At 40.1% G+C, this 23,473-nt stretch overlaps 1 protein-coding gene across 2 annotated transcripts in view; it reads right to left on the bottom strand.

Annotated features, from left to right (window-relative positions):
* Positions 1-23,473, bottom strand: part of G2E3 (G2/M-phase specific E3 ubiquitin protein ligase) — a 69,936-nt gene that overhangs the window by 32,149 nt on the left and 14,314 nt on the right. The window contains exons 2-4 of one of the 2 annotated variants that reach the window (XM_059181825.1): positions 10,835-10,875; positions 5,592-5,689; positions 3,050-3,151 (exon numbers count right to left, since the gene is read on the bottom strand). In XM_059181825.1, the coding sequence (XP_059037808.1) occupies positions 3,050-3,151; positions 5,592-5,689; positions 10,835-10,875 (241 nt within the window). The remainder of the gene's footprint in view (positions 1-3,049; positions 3,152-5,591; positions 5,690-10,834; positions 10,876-23,473) is intronic. The other variant, XM_059181826.1, reaches the window with a different exon arrangement.

The following is a 23,473-nucleotide window of genomic DNA, read 5'->3' as shown; positions in this document are numbered from 1 at the left end:
AAGATATGCTCTAGTCCTTATTCTTGGTACCTATGAATGTGACCTCCTTTAGAAATAGGGTCTTTGGAGGTGCTTGGGTGGCTCAGTGGGTTAAAACCTCTGCCTTTGGCTCCAGTCATGATCCCAGGGTCCTGGGATCAAGCCCCACTTCTGGCTCTCTGCTTGGCAGGGAGCCTGGTTCCTCCTCTCTCTCTTTCTGCCTGCCTGTCTGCCTACTTGTGATCTCTGTCTGTCGAATAAATAAATAAAATCTTTAAAAAAAATAGAAATAGGGTCTTTGTTTTTAAATATTTATTTATTTTAGAGAGAGAAAGCTAGCACCTGTGCAAGTTGGGAGAGAAGCAGAGGGAAAGAATCTTCAAGCAGACTCCCAACCAAAGACAGGGCCCAACTTGGGGCTCAATTTCACCACCCATGAGATTATGACCTGAGCCAAAACCAAGCGTGGTACACTTAGCAGACTGAGCCACCCAAGAATCCCAGAAACAGGGTCTTTGTAAATGTAATTAAGTTAAAGATCTCAAGATGAACCCATCCTGGATTTAGGGTGGTACGTAATCAAATGACCAGTGTCCTTATAAGTTAAAGGAGAAGGAAATTTAAGACATATACACACAGACAGGAAAACCATGTGAACATGTGAAGCTTGAAGCAGAGACTGGAGTTATGTTGCCACAAGCCAAGTAATGCCAAAGGTTACCAGCACCCACCAGAAACTTGGAGAGAAGCACAAATAGGGATTCTCCCTCAGAGCTCCCAGAAAGAACCAATCCTTCTGAGAGGCTGATTTGAAATTTCTAGTCTCCAAAATTATGAGAACAAACTTTTGTTTTAAATGACTCAGTTTGTGGTAATTTATTATGGTAGCTCAAAGGAAAAAAATATAGTACTGTTGCCACTAACTAAAATAAAACAGTGGTATATGAACACAAAGACTATTAGATGATTCAGTCATTACTAAGATACAGAGCAGTATCTAAAACATCTTGGAACCCTTGAAATAGCCATTATAAAATGGTCACTGATGAAGGGATTATACAGTCTTACACACACCCATGAAGTAACACTAGATTACTGGAGAATACCTTGCCAACATGAGGCTCTTCCAGTAAACTGACATAAGGAACTCTAGCTTAATGTAACAAATGGAGACAACTTCTTCAGGATAAAGATATTCTCCAAGGTTCACACCAAGGGAGCCTGGGTGGCACAGTAGGTTGAGTATCCGACTCAGTTTCAGCTCAGGTCATGATCTCAGAGTTGTAGGGTCAAAGTCCCAACTTGGGCTCCACGCTCAGTGCAGAATCTGTTGATATTCTCTCTCCCCTTCCCCCTACCCTTCCTGCTGGTGCTCTCTAAAATAAATAATCTTAAAAGGGGGGGGGGGTTCACAATATAGTCAGAGAGGATTCAGATGTTTTAAGAAAACTGGTATTTCCGAAACTGAAGGTTGTTGGAATGGAAGGGGATGGGAGGGATGGGGCAGCTGGGAGATGGGACACCGGGGAGGGTATGTGCTATGGTGAGTGCTGTGAATTTTGTAAGATTGATGAATCATAGACCTGTACCCCTGAAACAAGTATTACATGTTAATAAAAAAATAATAATCTTCATAAATAAATAAATAAATAAATACCCCCAGATAGTTCCAAAATGCAAGGAGATCTTTTGAGGTCATCTTTCACAAGTTCACTATCATCAGGAGGTTGAGGAATTTTAATACAAATATTCTCACATGGTCCTTAGATAAATGCCATCGCTAACCCTTCTCCCAAGATTTTCTCTTGTGTCCCATAGCCTCTATTTTACCATCTGGTCCCCAGAATCCTCAACATCTTCGAAAATAATTGCCTCCTTTTTTTTTTTTTTTTTTGCCTCAACTAAAATAAAGGTTTCTATATGGTTGCTTCCCTGATAGGATTTCTTGAATGAAGTTACTTATTTTCCCATCCTCCTTTACTTTCATCCAGACTTGGCAAGGGTTAGAAGGAGGATATGGAAATAGGCAAGGGCGGTGGGGGGGGATCAGAACATTATTTTAGTTCTCTGTTGCAGGCTGTAGGTCACAAATTTGCCTTCATACTTTAAAGAATCTGGTCCTTTGAGCCTGATGCTATTTAAGCTCTGCCACCTACTAACTTCCTCCACACTTTGGCACCTTTCTCTATATCTTATCTTGCTACCATTGTAAACAACTTCTACATTGATGAGACAACTTTTGAATCCTTCAACTATGATGGGTCAATATCTTCTATCACTACTCCAGTATAATAATGAATTCTCTCATTACCCAAAACTCCTCCTCCATTGAAACCATCAGTTCCAGCTATATTCTCTGAAAAAAATTCCCTGCACTTCCACCATTCTCATTTTTTTTAATCTTATCATTTTCTAACTCATTCCTACTCAGACCAAATGGAAACCTAAAATCCTCTTCTTGTATTTAATATAGTAGGTATCAAAGAGAAGATTCACAAACTACAATTAAATGAATAAGGGGTTAAAGTGTAGAATATAAGAAGAACATAAGAAGGCATAAGAAGGCAATGAACAAAGGTACACAATGTCACAGAATGCCCACAAGAGATGGAGATATCATAAATTACTGGTCTGCACAGCTGTGTAATTTTCACCTCAACCCATCATGTCAACCCAACAAATGAGGTGTAAGAATGAAAAGTGAACATCCAGGTTGACCGAGTAGAAGTATGACCATTATTCTGATGGTAGAAGTGGGTGAAATGATGAATAGGTTGGAATAAAATAAGGACATGAAAATAGCATTGTCACATACATTGTTCAGGGTTGGTTAATCTCACTTTTATTTGCAAATAGTTCTTCTAAAATTTATCCAAAAAACCCCTTTTTATAAATTTGCAAATAGTTCTTTTAAAATTTACAATAATTTCTTCTAAAACTTACCTTATTTGACAAAAATAAGCATTTGAACGTAAAATTAAAGTCTTTTAGGTTTCCAGAACAGAAAAAACTTCCCTAGTATGATTATATTTATGGTATGTAAGTATAATGAGTAAAACAATTTACTTACCAGTTTAGAAGCCCTGTTCACTTCTTTTCTGATGTCTTCTATTAGAAAACCGTAAACTCCTTCTTCTTCTTTACCTCTCTGCCAAATTCCACTTGACATCAACTATAAATATATTCTCAATTAGAAAATAGACTTCAAGAAATTAGAATATATATACACATATATGTATTTATATATATGTAAAATGTGTGAATATATAAATATATATAATGCATGTGTTTATATATATTAATATACACATATAATATATATAATGTTCCTATAAAAATGGACATAACTTAAATCTCAAGCAACTCTTATCTATAATAGTTATATTTCATGATCAAAGTAAGAGGCTACTCACATTCTCTGATTTGGAACCAAAGTGATTTCTAAAAGTATTCCAGGAAATAACAGAAAAAGGAAGAATGCAAGACAGAAAACATCTATAATGAAGATTTAGGGGGAAAAAGGTGGTATATGCTGAAAGGTGTAAATGCAATAATAGTAAACTTTTAGGAGCTAATTCAGTTTATCAGTGATATTTCAGGCTAACTTTAAATGTAGCTGGATTCTGAATCATAAAAGGTGTATTTATGGAAACCTATTGAATCATGGTTAACATAAATGTTTGAGTCTTTAAAAATCTTTTAACTTCAGTTTAAATATGTTACGGAAATATGAATCAAGAAAACACATGGAACTGTGACTAAGAAATCCTGGCTTGCAAACCAGGCTCTGTGTCCAACTTTCTGGAACTTCAGGCAAGTAATTTAATGTCTCTCACCTTAAACACAAAAATAAAAACTGTACTAGGTTGTCTCTAAGTCTCTTTAAGCTCTAACATTCCATTATCATTTATAACATTACTGCACTTTCCTGTTCACAGTGAAATAGGATCTTGTAAGTGTTGAACTTAAGGTGGGTATCTTTTGAATTATTATATTCATTAACGAAAAACAGAACATAAAGGATATTTGATCAAATTAAATATATTAAATAATTCAAAAATACTTCAAATTTGTGATTAGAGGATTATTTTAATCAGTATAATATATCCTAGAGAAAACAAAAAAAATACATATTACTTAAGAATTGGTTAAGAAAAAAAACCCCAATGACTAATAAAATAGCTCTCCTAATTCTGATAAAAAGTAAAATAAACTCTCCAAAAAATGAGAAGGTTTCCCTTGGTAATACAAAATATAAGACTTTCAACTTAGAAACAAATTTGGAATGCCAAATTCATGTTCCCTTAAATCTCAGTACAAAGTAATTAGGTTCCCAGACCAGTCTAGAAGTCTATTTAACCCACAGAGTACTTGAGACACAAAACTGTAGTCTTTGAGAACCACAAGAAATGTTAGATGGTTTCTTAAGGAAACATCTAGAGTTTTAAAAATGGATGCTGGGTAGGTATAAAAACAGATCTACAAACTTATTGATACTTCTTCCTTTAAGAGATGGGGCCTAACTCCCTTCTACTTGAATGTGGGCTAGCCTTAATGACTCAGTTCTAACAAAGAGAATAAAGTAAAAGTGACAGTAGTATGTGACCGAGAAGACTAGGTCATATGGTTCTATCTTGGTGTCTTGTCTATCCGTCCCTCCCTCCCTCTTTTATCACTTGCTCTGGAAGAAGCCAGATGCCATGCTGTAAGTACCCTATGGAGGTACCCAGGAAGTAAGAAATGGAGGCTCCTGTCAACAGGTATTAAGTACTAAGGCCAAAAGCCATGTGAGTGAGCCATCAGAAGTTGATCCTCCAGCCCAATCTAACCTTCATGTGACTGAACCCTGGCTGACATCTCACTTATAACCTCATGAGAGCCCCTGAGCCAGAACTACCCAGTTCAGCCAATACCAGATTCCTGACCCTCAGAAAATGTTAAGGATAATAATTGTTTAAGCTGCTAAAATTTAGGATAATTTAAGTGGCAATATATAACTCATACAGTATTAGCTGCAGTCTTGGCATGCTAAGGCAGTGATGGTGCCATTAATATCTTAAGACACAGACTCAGGGAGGTGAAAAGTTGGGGGAGGGAAGGGGAAACTCAAATGAAAGACTATCAGTACGAAACAACTTTTTCTTTCTTCCGAGTGACCCATAAATTCATCTACTTCCTTGCCCACAAATTTTTAGTACCTTTATTTAGAACTTTTCTTTCCAGGTTATTTGCAAAATAAAATACTTCCCTTCTTCTCCCTCAAGCTTCAAGCAACTCTTTTCTGAGATTTATCACTAGCAATAATGGAAAAAAAGAAAGTGATAAAAAGACAACTCCCTTAGAGACCTAACCATTTTTTCCCTTTTTTCACTTAGGCCCTAAAGGGTAGGCAAAAATAAACAGATAATGATGACAGATCTTCCTACATACATACCAAATAATTTCACAATCTTACAATTTAATAAATGAATAACCTTATTTTATACAGATGCAAAATGAGATCCAGAGAAGCAGAATGACTTATCCAATTCTCAGAAACCAGCCATCAAGATCTAATTGTCTTCTTTAGAAGAGTATCAAATTTCCAGGATTTAATTATAGATTATACTCACCAAACAATAATAATGTACAGTGAGATTCCATTTCTCATTAGTTTTCTTTTCTCCGTATTTATTAGGACAGTCATCATTTTTTCGACAAAAAACACAAGCTAACAGTGAAAAAAGTAAATAGATATAAAAAATATTTTTAAATTTTTAAAATAAAACCTATGGAACTGGAGCTTCTCTCAAGTGGTGTATTCAATTCTTTCTGAGAGAGCATATCACATTATATCATCAGTAACTTAAAAATTTCTAACACCTATTTCTAAAGCAATAAACATCATTGTTTTAGACTTTACATTTTTAAGTAAATTTTAATGATGAATTCCAGTGCATAATTAAAATGGCAACTTGTAGGATAACATCACAGAATGTAATGGATTAGGAAACTCCAAAACTCTTATCTCCCCACTAAAGCAACAAATTAAGCTGCCAAAACTGTCAGAATCAACTTTTCAGAAATTCTGAAATCTAATTTTAAAAATTACAAAAATTAGGAGAATGCTCAATAAAGAAACAGAATGGTAAATTCCGGTGAGCACTTTGTGGCATTTTATAACTTACCTGCCTACCATCCCCCACTCTTCATCTGAGCAATGAAGGGCCTTAGGTACGATGGCCCATGGTCCAGGTTTGCACTGTCCAAGAGGAGGTAAAAATGAACCTCATTCTTAAAGAAAAATGATTATGTGGTTTGATCTGTTTGGTGGATCCCTGAGGGATGGGCTCAGATGCCTGCCACTGTTTTGCCTGCCTCAGGACTTTCTCTGCCAAAAGCATTTAGGACTAGATGAAGCACCTGGAGTAAAGGGGAACAGACAGGACAAGCAGGTGACAGACCAAAAGACCAAGGAAAGAAGTTGGGAAAAGGAGATACATGGGTAAATAAAGGCTTTGAAAAGCTCCCACATTAAGCCGCTGCCTTCGGCTCAGGTCATGATCTCAGAGTCCTGGGATCGAGTCCCGCATCGGGCTCTCTGCTCGGCAGAGAGCCTGCTTCCCTCTCTCTCTCTGGCTGCCTCTCAAATTAATAAATAAAATCTTTAAAAAAAAAAAAAAAAAAAAAAAAAAAAAAAAAAGAAAAGAAAAGCTCCCACAGATAACAGGGAATCTAGAGGACGCACACACGCTCAAGGCTGGATGATCTTTATGTAAGCCAGTATGAAAAAAGAAAGACCCCCAAATCAGTAACAATTTTAACCTTAAAGAACTAGAAAAATAAGAGCATATTAAGCCAAAAGCTAAAAGAAGGAATGAAAAAATAAACACTACAGCATAGACAGATGACACAGAAAACAGAAACAATAGAGAACCAATAAAAAATGAAGCTCCTGTTCTGTAAAGATCAACAAAACTGAAAAAACTTTTTAGTCAGACTGACCTAGAAAAAAAGAGGAAATTCAAAACTTAGAAAAAATGCTACAAAATCAAAAGTGTTGTAGTGGCATAAGGACAGTGATACAGAACAACAGGAAAAGAGTCCAGAAATAAACATATATATCTATGGTCAATTAATTTTGAACAAGAATGCCAAAGTCATTCATGGGGAAAAAAACAGTCTCTTCAATAAATGGTACTAGGACAGCTTGATAGCCACATGTGAGATAATGAAAACGAACCCCTACCTGACACCATATACAAAATTTAAATCAAAACAGATCAAAGATGGGGTGCCTTGGTAGCTCAATGAGTTAAGTGTCTGACTCTTGATTTTGGCTCTGGTCATGATCTCGGGGTGTTGGGATTGTGCTCTACATCAGGCTCCATACTCAGCAGGGAGTCTACCTAAGATCCTCTGCTGTCCCTCTTACAGCTCCCCCAGCTCACATTTTCTCAAATAAATAAATCTTTAAAAAAAAAAAAAAATCAAAGACCTAAATGTTAAGTACCAAAACTAAACTCTTAGAAGAAAATACAGGGGTAAATCTTTATAACCTTGGATTGGCAATGGTTTCTTAGCGATCACATGAAACCAAGAGCAAAAGTAAAAATGAAAAAAAAAATAGATAAACTGGACTTTATCTAAGTTTTAAACGTTTTTGCTATCAAAGGACACTAAAGAGAGTGGAAAGACGATCTACAGAGTGGGAGAATATATTTGGAAACCTTATACCTGTTAAGGATCTAGTGTTTACACTTGATCTAAATTCTTTTAACTCAATAAAAACACAACCAATTTTAAAAGGGAACAAATGATTTGAATAAACATTTTTCCAAAGAAAAAATATAACTAGCCAATAAGCATATTGAAAGATATTAACTGTCTTTACTATTTTAATCATCAGGGAAATGCAAATCAAAACCACAATGAGCTATCCCTTCACATCCATTAGGATGGCTATAATCAAAATGTAAAAAAAAAAAAAAGCAAATGCTGACAAAAATATGGAAAAATAGGACTCCTCACACACTGCTGGTGGAAATGTAAAATGGTACAGTGACTTAGGAAAAATAATTTGAGAGTTCCTCAAAAACTTAAACATAGTTACCATGATACAATACTTCCACTCCTGGGTATATATGCCAAAGAACAGAAAGTGGATGTTCAAACAAATACTGTTTTTTAAATTTTAACAGTGCTTTTCTCAATAGCCAAAAAGGGAAAATAAACCAAATGTCCATCAATGGATGGATGAATTGGGTAAATTAATATGTTATATCCGTACAATGGAATATTATTCAGCTGTAAAAAGAAATAAAGTACTGGGTGCCTGGGTGGCTCAGTGGGTTAAGCCGCTGCCTTCGGCTCAGGTCATGATCTCAGGGTCCTGGGATCGAGTCCCGCATCGGGCTCTCTGCTCAGCAGGGAGCCTTCTTCCCTCTCTCTCTCTGCCTGCCTCTCTGTCTACTTGTGATCTCTCTCTGTCAAATAAATAAATAAAATCTTAAAAAAAAAAAAAAAGGTACTGATACCTACTACAACATCAATGAGACTAGAAACATTATGCTAAGTAAAACAAGCCAAGCACAAGAGGTCACATACTTATGACTCCATTTATATAATAAATTAACTTTTCCAGAATAGGTAAATCCACAGAGACAGACAAAAAAGCAGATTGGTGGTTTCCAGGGACCAAGGAGAAGGGAAATGAAAAGTAACTGCCTAATAGTTTCCTTTGGGGATGATGAAAATGTTCTGGAACTAGATAGCAGTGATGGTTGTACAACATTGTGAATGTACTAACTGCCACCATACCGCACACTTTAAAATAGTTAAAATGGTGAATTTTATGATATATATATATATATCTAGATATATATATATATCTGTAACAATAATAATTTAAAAAGGCAAATTGTAGAGTCAGGGAGATCTGAGTTAAATCCGGGCACTACATTCTTGCTTGTCTAACCTTGGAGAAGTCACAAGTATAATTAAAAGGGCATGGTAGCTACATATAACCGAATAAACATTAATAAAATTATCAATCTTTTCTAACTTATGATGTTAATGTCTACAGATAATTTCTAATAACATTAATAAAACAATGAGAAAAATCACTGGCTGAAGAGAAAAAACCGAGAATCTTAAGACAGCAGATGAAAGGAGCTTGAATCTCTAAGTGATAGCATGGAACAGAAACTCCCCATTTGTTCCAACCCCTAACTAATCCACACTAAATTATAACATACGGAAGTAATAAACTTTTGTTGTGTTAAACCAGTAAGACCACAGCATTTACCTATTACAGCAGTTAGTTCTATTTACTAATTATTTAGCCAATATATGTAATCAAGAATGGATATCATGCATTGAAATGGTAAATTTGGCTAATGGTTAACAGGCTAATCACAAAATAGATTTCAGGACTGGAAAAAAACATCATGAGCTAATATTTAATGTCTTTAAAATATCTCCCCTATATTTGCCCTCCCTCACTACAGGTTAATGAGATAAGCCATAACTGAAAGCCCTTTGCTCAATCTTTCAAAAGATTAAAACTCCCCCCTTTTCTGACATAAACTCCGAAAAATTGCCATTTGTTTATTGGACATCTTATACCGTCAGCTCTCATCTTAATTCCATCATCCCCAGTCCCTATACTCTTAGCTGTAAATGTGCATACAGCTATCAAAAGGAAAAGGAATACAAGGAATGAGCTGAGACTTGAGAAGAGAAGTACTGATGATGAGCACTGGATGGAGCTGCTTTTGCTATTATACTGCGGACCAGCAGCTTTTCCATTTGTTTCCTTTCCCTCTCTTCATCCAGTGTATGGAGATACTGGATGCAGAACAGACTAGGTTTTAGGCATGCATTGTTTTTTCAGGCCTGCATTTTTATAAGTAGACTGCTTTTGTTCATATTTGCACTTAGTTGTTTTTTAATTTTAATATTTAAAATTCAGTAACATAGTTCTGACTTCACTAAACTAAGATCACCTTCTAACTATGCAAATGATACTGGCTGTATTAACATGACATAAACACATTCATACAAGTAAAAAACTAAGTCAATCTTAAGGAAGAATAAGAGTAAGGGTAGTATTTTCAGTCCAAAAATACATGAAGGTAGACCATGAATTACTAAGTTTCAGAACAATTAGCACAGTGGACAGAAGTCTACTGGTAGAAGCAGAAAAGCAAAGTAGAGGGAGAATTAAGAGCACAAATTTCCTTACCCAACATGATGTGGAGTTAACAGATACTCTCTATCAGTGATGGTCAAAATAGGGTTTTAAGTATATTTTAATTTGTGAGGGAATAAAAAATAAATCTTAAAAAGGGTAGATGAGAGGAGTAGTGGCAAAAGAATATAAAATAAAACAACTTAAATTTCTCATTTTCCATGGTAGCAAATATATACATACTGTTAAAACTAATAAATGAAGAAATCAACAACTAAAAGCAAAAGTCTCTGAATCTATTTTAGATTGTTGTGGGCACCTACAGATGAGTTTTCCTTTTCATGTGAAGTTTTGTTTAAAATGTTTAAACAATTTTAACCATAGTTTAAAATGGTCTCACCTGCATTTTTCCTTGTATAAGAAAGTCATACAAAAAGCTGATAAATACATATAGAGAATACAAATAAAATTTGGCAAATTGTCCCCTTACAGCAGATTTTTGTTGAAATGAATACATGTAATACTATACTTTCATATATGGATGAATGAACAAAAGCATGGATTAGGGAACTCATTCCTATATTTTGAGTCAGAATTCTAAAAAGTTTTTGTAATAAAAAAGCAAGAATAAAATATCTTAATGTTTTAAATTATATTTGAAAACGTTTTAAGTATTTTACTTACCGAGATTTTGTGAGGCACCAGGCTTATTTTCATTCATTTTACTAGGAAAAATGAGAACATACAATACAGCCATCTTAATTTCCAAAGTTTCAAATTATCCACCTTAATAAAATTTAGTCACTGCATCATTACAAATAAGTTGTATAATTATTTATTTCCCTAGTACTTAATTTTCCTTCCCTTTCACATATCTAAAACCACTGGTTTTCAACAAACATGTTAAAGTCTGGGATCAGTGTTAAAATCAGAGGAAATGGGGGTGCCTGGGTGGCTCAGTGGGTTAAGCTTCTGCCTTCGGCTCAGGTCATGATCCCAGAATCCTAGGATCGAGACCCGCATCAGGCTCTCTGCTAGGCAGGGAGCCTGCTTCCCCCTCTCTCTCTCTGCCTACTTGTGATCTCTATCAAATAAATAAATAAAATCTTCTTTAAAAAATCAGAGGAAATGTTTTTTAGTGGTCAAGAAGATTAAGATGACTACTGGGATTTAGTGAAAAGACGTTAGGACTTAATGCACCAAAAAGACCTACGTTAACAAGTAGTTTAGACCTCCAAATTTCCAGCTGGACATTTGAATAGGTTAAAAAATATTGTAATTACATTAACCTAGAACCTAAGCCCATTTGACACATAAAACAAAGCCTTTTTTTCCTTGCTATTTTAGAACAAAATTAATTATTTTCAAACTACAACTCCTATGTAAGTCAAGAAAATCTGTACTTTATTTTTGTTTATAACTATCAGGAGTTGTTCATTATTTAGGGAAAAAAAAGTTGCATCATCAATAGCAACGCCACTGAGTAGCCTACAAAACAATCCTTATCAAGCTATATTTGTGACCTGCATTTTCAGGGATTCTTCACAGAGCTGCAAGAATCTGCCATATCATATCTTCTAATAGAACGTTCAACCTTGTGCATACTGAAAGACAGTGATCTGCCTGTCTCCTCACTCCCTACTATTTAATAAAGTTACTCATATCCATTACTGAAACGTACCTTTTTCTAACTGTTCTCTAGTTTGAAAAGATCAGAAGAACATTATCTTTAACATCAAAGTTTCACTTTACCAAAAATATATAAACAGCCTACTTAAAATGCTATGAGATTCAAGTAGACAATGTATGTGTAAGCTCTTGGAATTTAAGTAGAAAAGAATAAACTTAATAATGCTACTATGTAAATAAATGTAATCTCATTTTAGTTTTCACACTGATGCTCAGAGAAGTTAAATATCTGTCCAGAGTCAGAGCTCATTAAATGGGAAAAGACTAACCCATAAATGAGTGACTATGCCACTTCACATGAAAATAATAAGACCACAACAAATAACACAGAATATTAAATGGCAAAGAAAGGACAAAACCCCCCTACAAAAATTACTATCAAATTCCATCAATGCTTTTTTACACTTTGGAATTTATATTTCATACTCATTGTAAGAACTGTTTTGGGTTTAAATACTGATTTTCTCATATTACTTTTGTGTTTTTAAAAAGTCATAGTCCAGGGCGCCTGGGTGGCTCAGTGGGTTAAAGCCTCTGCCTTCGGCTCAGGTCATGATCCCAGCGTCCTGGGATCCAGCCCCGCATCGGGCTCTCTGCTCTGTGGGGAGCCTGCTTCCTCCTCTCTCTCTGCCTGCCTCTCTGCCTACTTGTGATCTGTCAAATAAATAAAATCTTAAAAAAAAAAAAAGGGCACAGTCCAAATTTGGATCATTTTGTCTCCAAGCCTTTGGTAGTCCCTGGATCGTCCTTACAAAAAATCATATGTGCCAACGAGATTGGTAGTTCTTAAAAGAATCCATTAAACAGGAGTGCCTGGGTAGCTCAGTGGGTTAAAGCCTCTGCCTTCGGCTCAGGTCATGATCTCAGGGCCCGGGATCTAGTCCCGCATGGGGCTCTCTGCTCAGCAGGGAGCTTACTTCCCCCTGTCTCTCTCTGCCTGCCTCTCTGCCTATTTGTGATCTCTGTCTGTCAAATAAATAAATAAAGTCTTAAAAAAAAAAAAAAAAAGATCCATAAAACAACTAAAGAGCCCCACAGTAATTAAGCTTTGCAATTAAGTAGGTTCAGCCTATCTTTCCCAACTCCTCCCCACAACCATTCATGCAATACTAAAGTAGTATTTTAGTGTTTTCTAGGGGCACCTGGGTGGCTCAGTTGGTTAAACATCTGCTGGCTGAGGTTATGAGGGTCCTGGGATTGAGTCCCCCCATCAGGCTCTCTGCTTAGCAGGGAGTCCTCTTCTTTCTCTCTCTTCCCATCCCTCTACCAATTCGTCCTCTCTCTTTCACTTACTCCCTCTCAAATAAATAATATATTTTTTTAAAAAGTGTTTTCTAGAGGTTTTTTTGTTTTGTTTTGTTTTGTTTTGCTTTAAGAAGCACGGCTTTTACTCTACAGGCATATGACAACACTTTTGATATTTATACATGTTCCTACAATGACTGCAGACTGCCTCACTGGCCAAAGTAGGACCACAACCTGATTTTATTTTAATTGTTTTTAAAGATGTTTATTTATTTATTTGTCGGAGACAGAGAGATCACAAGCAGGGGGAGCATCAGGCAGAGAGAGAAGCAGATGCCCCGCCGAGCAAGAAGCCAGATATGGAACTCAATCCCAGGACCTCGGGTTCACAACCCAAGCTGAAGGCCGACCCTTAACTGACTGAGCCATCCAGGCATTTTAAAACATTCTAAAAGATGTATGTAGATAGGGGTCCATCTTAAAACTGATGAAATACAATAAATACAAAAATAAAATGCCTCTTTTATTAGGAGTTCTTTATAATTCAACTTCCTTTTTTCCCCCAGTTATATTATTTCTATTGCTTCAGAGGTAGAATTTAGTGATTCATTGGTTGCATATAATACCCAGTGTTCATTACAACAAGTGCCCTCCTTAATTTAATTCCCATCACCCAATCATCTACTTCCCCCTACCCACTTCCCCTCCAGCAACCCTTAGCTTATTTCCTAGAGTCCAGCCTCTATAATTCAACCTCTGATGAATTCTCTATAAAAATCTATTCAAACATAAGTATTGAGGAAAATTCCATAAACATAACTGTAGTTCACCTAAACATAAAAATTTTAATTTATAAGTAATGTTTAATCAATATCCAATAACAAAGATTTACATCTGAGAGCCACTCTCTCCAGTTTATAATTCCTTACCTTCCCCCAAATTGCAACTGTTTTTTACTTTAAGCTTCGTTGTAACTCAGAATAATGATTGAGGTCCACAATACAGACAACTTCAATAAAGATATCTTAAATTCTCTTAATGACCTTAAAGCAAACATTAACCACATATTACTTTGTATTATGTTTATTTCAATTCTTTTAATTCTTCAGCTACACTGGCAATCCCTTGAGGGTAATATTCCTGTATCATTCAGCACAGTGCTAATACATTTTTTTAAAAAGATTTTATTTATTTATTTGACAGACAGAGATCACAAGCAGGCAGAGAGGCAGGCAGAGAGAGAGGAGGAAGCAGGCTCCCCGCCAAGCAGAGAGCCCGATGTGGGGTTCAATCCCAGGACCCTGAGATCATGACCTGAGCAGAAGGCAGAGGTTTTAACCCACTAAGCCACCCAGGCGCCCCAGTGCTAATAAATTTTTTAATATGACTGATACATATTCCAGAGATATTGATATGACAAGCAATGTTCTACACTACATTTTCTATGTGGCTACATCTCTTCCTGTTCCCCTTCCCACCGCAAGGACCCAAGGCATCTGTTGGTGGATAGTGGGATGAAGTTCTATCTAGATCTTTGTAACATATCAGATAATTATGTTACTTTAGGAAAAAAGGTGTCTAAATTTTTTGTTATTACTAGTCTCAGAATTCTGCACTAAAACAACAGCTTTCTCCTAATTACAAATAAATATAAAAGAATTAAAAGTGAACATCAATCTTATGTCACACACACACACACACACACACACACACACAAATATCATAGAAGTATGTAGAGGACCATGCTGAAAAGCCTCCAAATGTCATTGGCTATAAGCTGATCACAAGAAAGATCTCCAATGCTAGCAAAACATGTATGGGCAAGATTGTTCCTATGTATGCCAATACCTAAAAAGCACTTTATATAGTTTTTCAAAAGTGTATTAATATACACAATTCCACATAGACCAATGGAACAGAAATAGAAAGTCCAGAAATAGATCTTTCTCCACTTATTCAATTTTTAACAAAGGTAACAAAGCAATCAATGGGGAAAAGAAAAGCCTTTTCAACAAATAGTGATGGAACCTCCCTGGTGATCTAGTGGTTAGGATTTGGCGCTGTCAACAAATAGTGATGGAAAAACTGGATATCCATATGGAAAATAAATGAACAAATGAACCTTGATCCATACTTGGCACCATGAAAATACTAATTTTTTTAAAAATACTTTTATTTATTTATATGAGGGAGAGAGAGAGAGAGCGTGCACAAGAGGGAGAAATCCAGAAGTAGAAGTAGACTCCCTGCCAAGCAGGGAGCCCGATGCGAGACTTGATCCTGGGACTCCAGGATCATGACCTGAGCCGAAGGCAGTTGCCCAACCAACTGAGCTACCCAGGCACCCCTGAAAAAATAATTTCAAATGGATCATAGACCTGTGTAAGCTACAGCTACAAAAGTTTTAACAGAAGAAGTAATAAACTACACTACTTAAAAATTAAAAGCTTCCGGGATGCCTGGTGGCTCAGTTGGTCTGCCTTTGACTCAGGTCAGGACCTCCTAGGGTCCTGGGGTTGAGTCCCGCATGGAGCCTGCTTCTCTTTCTGCCTGCTGTTCTCCCTGCTGTGCTCTCTCTTTTTCTGGCAAATAAATGAACTCTTTAAAAAAAAAATTAAAAGCTTCCATTCATTAAAAGATATGACTAAGAAAGTAAATAAGTATGCCACAGACTGGGAGAAAGCATTTGTAAAGATGTATCTGACAAAGACTTGTACCTAGAATATATAAAGAACTCCTACAACTCAACAAATACAAAGCAAACAATCCAATAAAAAAAAATGGGCTAAAGACATGAACGGACACTTCATGAAGAAGATAATGTGAATGGTTAACACATGAAAAGACGCTCAACATCATTTGTAATTAGGATAATAAAGATTAAAACCAAGGCACTGCTGGCTGGCTCAGCCGGTAGAGCACTGAACTCTTGATTTCAGGGCTGTAAGTTTGAGCCCCAACGTTGGATGTAGAGATTGCTTAAAAATAAAATCTTAAAAAAAAAAAAAAAAAAAAAAAAAAAAGATTAAAACCACTATGACAGACCACTTCATACCCTCATTCCCACAATAATGGATAAGATTAAGAAGACTATCAACACCAAAGATTGGAAAGGATATGAATCAACTGAGAAACTCACATAAATTGTTGGTGGAAATTTAAGAGTGCAAGTTCTGGCACTTTCTTAAAGATTAAACATATACCCAATACACTAGTCTTTGATGCAGGAATTTCACATCTAGTTACTTTTACAAGAAAAATAAAAACATAGATAGAAACCTTATGCAAGAATGTTCATAGCTTTCTACACGATACTCTAAAGCTGAAAACCACTAGTTTACCACTAAGAAAATGGATAAACAAATTGCAGTTTACTGATAAAATACAATACTACTTAGCCACCTGGGTGGCTCAGTCTGTTAGACATTTGCCTTTAGTTCAGGTCATGATGTCAGGGTCCTAGGATTTAGCTCCACATCAAGGCTGCTGCTCCACGGGAAGTCTGTTTCTTCTCCCTCTGCCCCCACCCCCACCCACCCCATGCTCATGCTCTCTACCCCAAATAAATTAAAATCTTTTTAAAAAGTACTACTTAGCAATAAAAAGGTAAGTGCTGTAAGATGCAAAAAAAAAAAAAAAAAAAAACACAAATGAACCTCAAAGATATGATGCTGAATAAAAGTACTACATACCATTCATATTTATATTATTCCATTCATATGATATTCTGAGGCTGGCAAAATTAATCTACCATGAAAATATCAAAACAGTGCTTGTCTTTCAGTCAGGGAAATGGCTGCAAAAGGACATGAGGAAACTTTCTGATATATCCTATTTTTGTTAAGAGGACCTAAATGATTAATGATACAGAGAAGAAATTTCAATTTCCAAAAAAAAAAAAAAAAAAACACAGCTATAGATATGGGTTTTCTGAACACAACATTTCTCCTTCCTCTTAATTTTGTAGTTTTCAAGAAAAAACACCATAGGTCCACTGTGTAGTCCAGATCTGATGCTGACTCCTTTAGTTTACACACAGCTCTGGCTTTGCCTGACCTTATCAAAACACTAGTCATTTAAATTTCACCTAAATTTCACCATTCTCTACAATCCTTTCAGAAACTGTTTTACCCTTTGTTTGGTAAGAAACCCAGAGGTTCCTCTCGTCTGCAATCTCTCTCACTACAATGAGTTAATAAACCTAACTTTACCACATTGCACAGGTTTATCTCTGGTGGTTTTAGGCTTTTAGGTCACAAAACAAACAATTGCTGAATATTATTCAGAAGTTCTGTATACTATTTTCATAACTTTTCCCTAAGTTTAAAATTATACCAAAATTAAAAGCTACCCCCAAATTGGATGTTCTAAAGACTAGTACATAATCCATACCTTCTATCAGTTGATGTTAGCCTATCCCCAGATCTGAAATAAAACTTTTTTCTAAATCCTGAATGATGATCACTTTCAGTCTCCAAAACAAAACTTTAGCCAAAGGAAAAAAAAAAAAAAGAGAGAGGGCATCTGGGTGGCTCAGGTCGTGATCCTGGAGTTCTGGGTGAGTGGCGGGCTCTCTGCTCAGCAGGGAGCCTGGCTCTCTCTCTCCCTTTGCCCCTCCCCCCGACTCATGCTCACACTCTCTCTCTCTCAAATAAATAAATAAGTAAAATCTTAAAAAAAAAAAAAAAGAAGAAGACTATTCACATATTTTAAAATTGATTTTATCATTTGTTTTCCTTCCAGTGTATGAACTTTGAAACTTCCTAAGTGGAAGCCAGAGAATATTCTGATCAGGTCCATCTTACCGATGCCACCCTGCCTGCTGGCGCTCAGGCGGTCCCAACCGTGGAGCCTGAATGGGACTACCAAGATGGCCAAGATGGCCAAGATCATGCACCAAGACCGCATGATCCAGTGCCTTACCGCCGGCATGCGGGCTGCCTCTAATAAGGGAGTCAACTATGATAAACTTAGGGAGATAATTCAGGAACCTAATGAGAACCCGGCCATGTTCCTTAACCGACTTACTGAGGCACTGACTCAATACACTCGCCTAGACCCGGCTTCTCTGGCAGGGGTGACTGTTTTAGCTACTCACTTGTTTCTCAGTCAGCTGCCGACATTCGGAAAAAATAAAAGAAAGCGGAGGAGGGCCCTCAGACTCCCATTTCTGATCTGGTGAAAATGGCATTTAAAGTCTTTAACTCCTGAGAGGAGGCAGCAGAACTTAAGTACTAAGCCAGACTCCAAAAGAAGATCCAACTGCAGACCCAAGCCCTGGTAGCAGCCCTGAGGCCGGCAGGTTCCGGGGGTCAACAGAAGGGAGCACCTAACCGCGTCCCTCCGGGAGCCTGTTTTAAGTGCAGAGCCGAGGGACACTGGGCCCGTCATTGCCCCAATGCAAAAGCGCCTACTAGGCCGTGCCCTCAATGCCACATGATGGGCCACTGGAAATCAGACTGCCCCAATCTCGGGGGATTCCCGGTGCCTCCACACAGGGGAAACCCTGAGACGGTAAGTCCTGCCTTCCAACTTCTCAGACTGGAGGATGACTGACGGAGCCCAGACTCAGACACTCCTCTCACCCATACCGAGCCCAGGGTCACACTCCAGCTAGCAGGTACGTCCATTTCCCTTCTGTTGGACACGGAGGCTACCTGTTCTGTCCTGCCTTCCTACTCGGGTCCTACTCATCCCTCCCCAGTTGCAGTTATGGGAATTGACGGTACTTCCTCCACTCCAAAGGCCACCTCACCCACTACGTGCAGCATGAATGGGTTCCCCTTCTCACACTCCTTCCTCCTTATCCCTTCCTGCCCCGTTCCCCTACTAGGCAGGGACATCCTCCACAAACTTCAGGCCACCATTCATCTCTCTCCCTCCCCCTCTCTCACCTCATCCTCCCTCTGCTCCCCTCTGACTTGTCCCCTATCCCTGACTGTCTCCCCTCTGTAGACCCGCAGGTATGGGACATTTCCAGGCCTATAGTAGCAACCCACCACACCCCAGTCAGGATACGACTCATGGACAAGTCTACATTTCCATCCGGCCCACAGTTCCCTATCTCTATGACCCCCGGGGAGGACTTAAGCCCATCATCGACCGCCTCTGGCAACAGGGTCTCCTTATCCCCATTAACTCTCCATGCAAACCCTGATCCTCCCCGTTTAAAAGCCCTCAGGAGCCTATCGCCTTGTACAGGACCTGAGACTTATTAACAAGGCAGTAGTCCCACTCCATCTGGTTGTGCCCAACCCCTACACTCTCCTTTCCAATGTTCCTCCACACACTACCCACTTCTCTGTCCTGGATCTCAAGTTCGCATTCTTTACTATCCCCCTTCATCCGGACTCCTATTTCCTCTTCGCCTTCACCTGGGAGGACCCGGAAACGCATGTTTCTGGACAGCTAACCTGGACAGTCCTGCCCCAGGGCTTCCGAGATAGCCCTCACATCTTTGGTCAGGCCCTGGCCAAAGATCTCCAACAGTGCACCCTCACGGCCAACACTCTCCTCCAATATGGAGATGATCTCCTCCCCTGCAGCCCCTCCCTCCCTTCCTCTCAGGAGGATATTGCCACTCTGCTCAATTTCCTTGGCTCCAAGGGATACCAAGTGACACCTGCCAAGGCCCAACTCTGCACTCCCTTGGTCACCTACTTGGGAATATTACTAACTCCCACTTCTAAATCCCTTACAGGAGACCATATCTGCCTTCTACAGAACCTACAACCCCCTCAGAACGTGGATGATATACTGTCACTTCTAGGACTGGTGGGCATTTTTAGACACTGGATCCCCAATTTTGCCATTCTGGCCCGGCCCTTATACAGGGCCGTCAAAGACACACACCAGGGACCTCTAACTGACCCAGGCTCCATCAGACATCTGTTCTACCAGCTCAGGAGCCACCTCATTTCGGGACCAAGTCTGGCCTTGCCTGACCCTTCAAAGCCTTTTCACCTTTTCACTGACGAACAGTCTGGGCTGGCCATGGGCTTTCTGGCCCAACCAACTCTCCAAGCAACTAGATGTCAACACCCAGGGATGGCAGCCCTGCTTCTGGGCCCTAGCGGCAACTGCTTCTCTTACTAAGGAGGCCCTCAAACTTACCTGAGGACAGTCCCTCACGGCCTTCTCCCCACATTGACTAATGGACTTAGTCAGCCACAAATCCTTGGCACAACTCACTCCTTCCGGTCTCCAACTCTACCACCTGCTATTCACAGAAAACCCCCAGGTCACACTCTGTCTCCCCTCGCCTAAATCTCGCCACTCTTTTGCCAACACCTTCATCTACCCCCACTCCTTGCCACTCCTGCTCTCAACTCTCTCCCTCCCATCCAGGACTTTCGGACCAGCTGCTGCCTAACCCTGATCGCACTATGTTTGTGGATGGGAGCTCCCTCATAGCTCCAGATGGAAGGCGACACACGGCCTATGCAGTGGTCACCCTGGATGCAGTTATAGAAGCGGCCCCCCTTCCTATTGGGACTACTTCTCAAAAGGCAGAACTCATGGCTCTTACCCTTCACTTATCTGAGGGCTAACGGGTCACTATTTATACTGACTCCAAATATGCTTTCCTTATTACCCATACTCACTCTGTCCTCTGGCGAGAAAGGGGATTTCTCACAACCAAGGGAACCCCCATAGTCAATGGGCCTCTTATTGCCAAATTCCTCGAGGCTCTCAAGTACACTACTGAGGTGGCTATTGTCCACTGCTATGGCGATCAGGCCTCCAAGGACCCCATCTCTTTGGGGAACAACAAGGCTGACTCTATTGCCCGACAGATGGCCTTAAACTCCTTTCCAGCCCCTCTCCTGTTTCTCAACATTCCTTACAGTCCCTCATACATTGATGAGGAGACTTGGGCCCTCAAAACATTAGGTGGCAGGTTGCGTGACAAGGGATGGTATTTTGTCCATGACAAAATTGCCCTCCCGAACAGCCTAATCCACACCCTCATTACTGACATCCAGCAGTCTCTCCACATCGATCCAAAGGCCCAATACGAGTTTCTCCAACCTCTCTTTCACCAACCCCTTCCTCCAAAAGACCATTAAGGAGGTACACCAGGCCTGCAGAACCTGTTCTGTGGTCAATGCCCAGGGCAGCCTCCACAGACTGGGACCCACCCACCAGCTCCAAGGGCATCAGCCAGGCGAGGACTGGCAACTTGACTTCACTCACATGCCTCGACACAAAACCTTTAGATAGCTACTAACTCTTGTGGACACCTTCACAGGCTGGATGGAGGCATTCCCCACTGCTAGGGAAACAGCAGACGTGGTCGCCGCCATTCTCATTGAGCACATCATCCCGAGGTTTGGACTCCCTCGAACCCTACAATCGGACAACGGACCAGCCTTCATCTCCAGCATCACACAACAGATCTCCGAGAGCCTCAACATCACCTGGAAACTCCATATTCCCTATCACCCCCAATCCTCTGGTAAGGTAGAAAGGGCCAATGGCCTCCTCAAGGAACAACTCACCAAACTCACTCTTGAAACCCATCTCTCTTGGCCAACCCTTCCTCCACTAGCACTCACCCGCCTTAGGACCTCCCCTCCCAGCCCGTCAGGACTCAGCCCCTTTGAGCTCCTGTAAGGCAGGCCCTTCTTACTCAATCACAACCTGCCTGCCTCTCCTCCACTCCTCCTATCCTATCTGCCCTATCTGACCCTCTTCCGAGCCCTCCTAAGGGCTCATGCAGATTCAACCGTCCCCGTCCCTGACAGCCAGGCAGAGACTTCCCCCAGGCCCTAAATCCTGAGGACCAAATTCTCCTACGAGAACTTCACCCAAAGTCCTTACAGCCCAGGTGGATCGGCCCCCATACTGTTAATCTCACAACTCCCACAGTGGCAAAACTCCTAGGACACCACCCATGGGTACACATTTCCAATCTAAAACCAGCCCCACCAAAGGATGGCTGGACTTCCCAAACCCTGGGGCCAATGCGGTTGTGGATTTCCGGCACTTCTCCTCACTCTCTCCTTCCTCCTAACCCTCCCTAGCCACTTATCCATCACACTAGAGTTCAGGTGGCGCTTTTACCTGACAGAAAACTGGACCCATGGGGAAACTGCACAGTCTAGCCTACTAGCTACCACCGAATGCCAGCCCAGAGGGGTGCCAGGCCTCTATCAACTTCACCTTCCCCGCCTTCCTTTCCATTTGGCGGGGGCACTCCAACCCTGCCATCTGCTTCATCTATGACCAAACTCATCCTAACTGCTGAATATACTCGGTCCAGACAAACAGGGGCTGCCCACATACCTACTGCAAAATGCATAAGGCCCGACTAGATATTTATGGAAACCAGAGCTCCCAATATCACTTCACCACTGATGGGAATAGTGCTTGGTACCTCACCATCCCGGACCCTTGGGATCCACGATGGGCTACTGGAGTTGAGGCCAAACTTTACACATGGCCCTCTGATTCATATCCAACGACCTCCTTGCACATCTACCAGGCCTATGTTAGAAACACTCCCAAAAATCCTCAGGACCTCTAGAGCCAGTCGCAGTCCATCCAGGCCCATGAACAAGCAATCCGAAACGCCCTACTCCCCTCTCCTACTCAAGATTCTGATCCATTTTCCTGGCTCAAAATGATTCAACAAGGCCTTACTCTGACCAACCTTTCCGGTATGGGCAACCTGTCCCACTGCTTCATCTGTGCAGTTCTCGGGGCCAACCCCCTTATCGCGGTACCCTTACCACACCCTTTTGAAATAACCACTCCCACTCTTACCTCTTCCGGCACCCACCACTCTACAGGACATCCCCTATTTGCTGATCCTCAAAACCCAGTACTCCCATTCTGCTACTCATCCCCAAACCCTTCCTTATGCAATTTGACTAATTCATCCTCCCCTACTCATGCTCCTCCGGGAGGTTTCTTTGTCCGGGAGGTTTCTTTGGCACTCTGTCGAAAACCCCCAAGTTCTCAGACACCCTCCTATGCATCCCAATATCCCTGGTCCCCCAACTAACCATCTACACACAAGCTGAAGTGCATATCCTCACTGACCCCCTCCAGCGACCCCTGGTTAATGGGGTCTCCTTGGCATCTTCACTGGGCTGGGCACCAGGGCCCTAGCTCACTCCATAGATGCTACCAGAGATTTATCCGAATAGCTCCGAACAGCCGTGGAGGCCTCAGCTGAGTCTTTGGCATCCCTACAACGACAGATTACCTCAGTAGCCCAGGTAGCCCTACAGAACCAGTGAGCCCTGGACCTGCCCACCGCAGACAAGGGAAGAACCTGTTTATTCCTCAATGAAGAATGCTGCTATTATATCAATGAATCCAGTATAATCAAAACCACTATCAGTGCCCTGGCAAAAATCTGCAACTCCCTTGGTGGTCGGC

The sequence above is a fragment of the Mustela lutreola genome, chromosome 7, assembly GCF_030435805.1.
Source record: "Mustela lutreola isolate mMusLut2 chromosome 7, mMusLut2.pri, whole genome shotgun sequence".
In the NCBI taxonomy this organism is placed as follows: domain Eukaryota; kingdom Metazoa; phylum Chordata; class Mammalia; order Carnivora; family Mustelidae; genus Mustela; species Mustela lutreola.
Note: the sequence above shows the minus strand (reverse complement) of the source record. Positions and strands in the feature narration are given on the sequence as shown.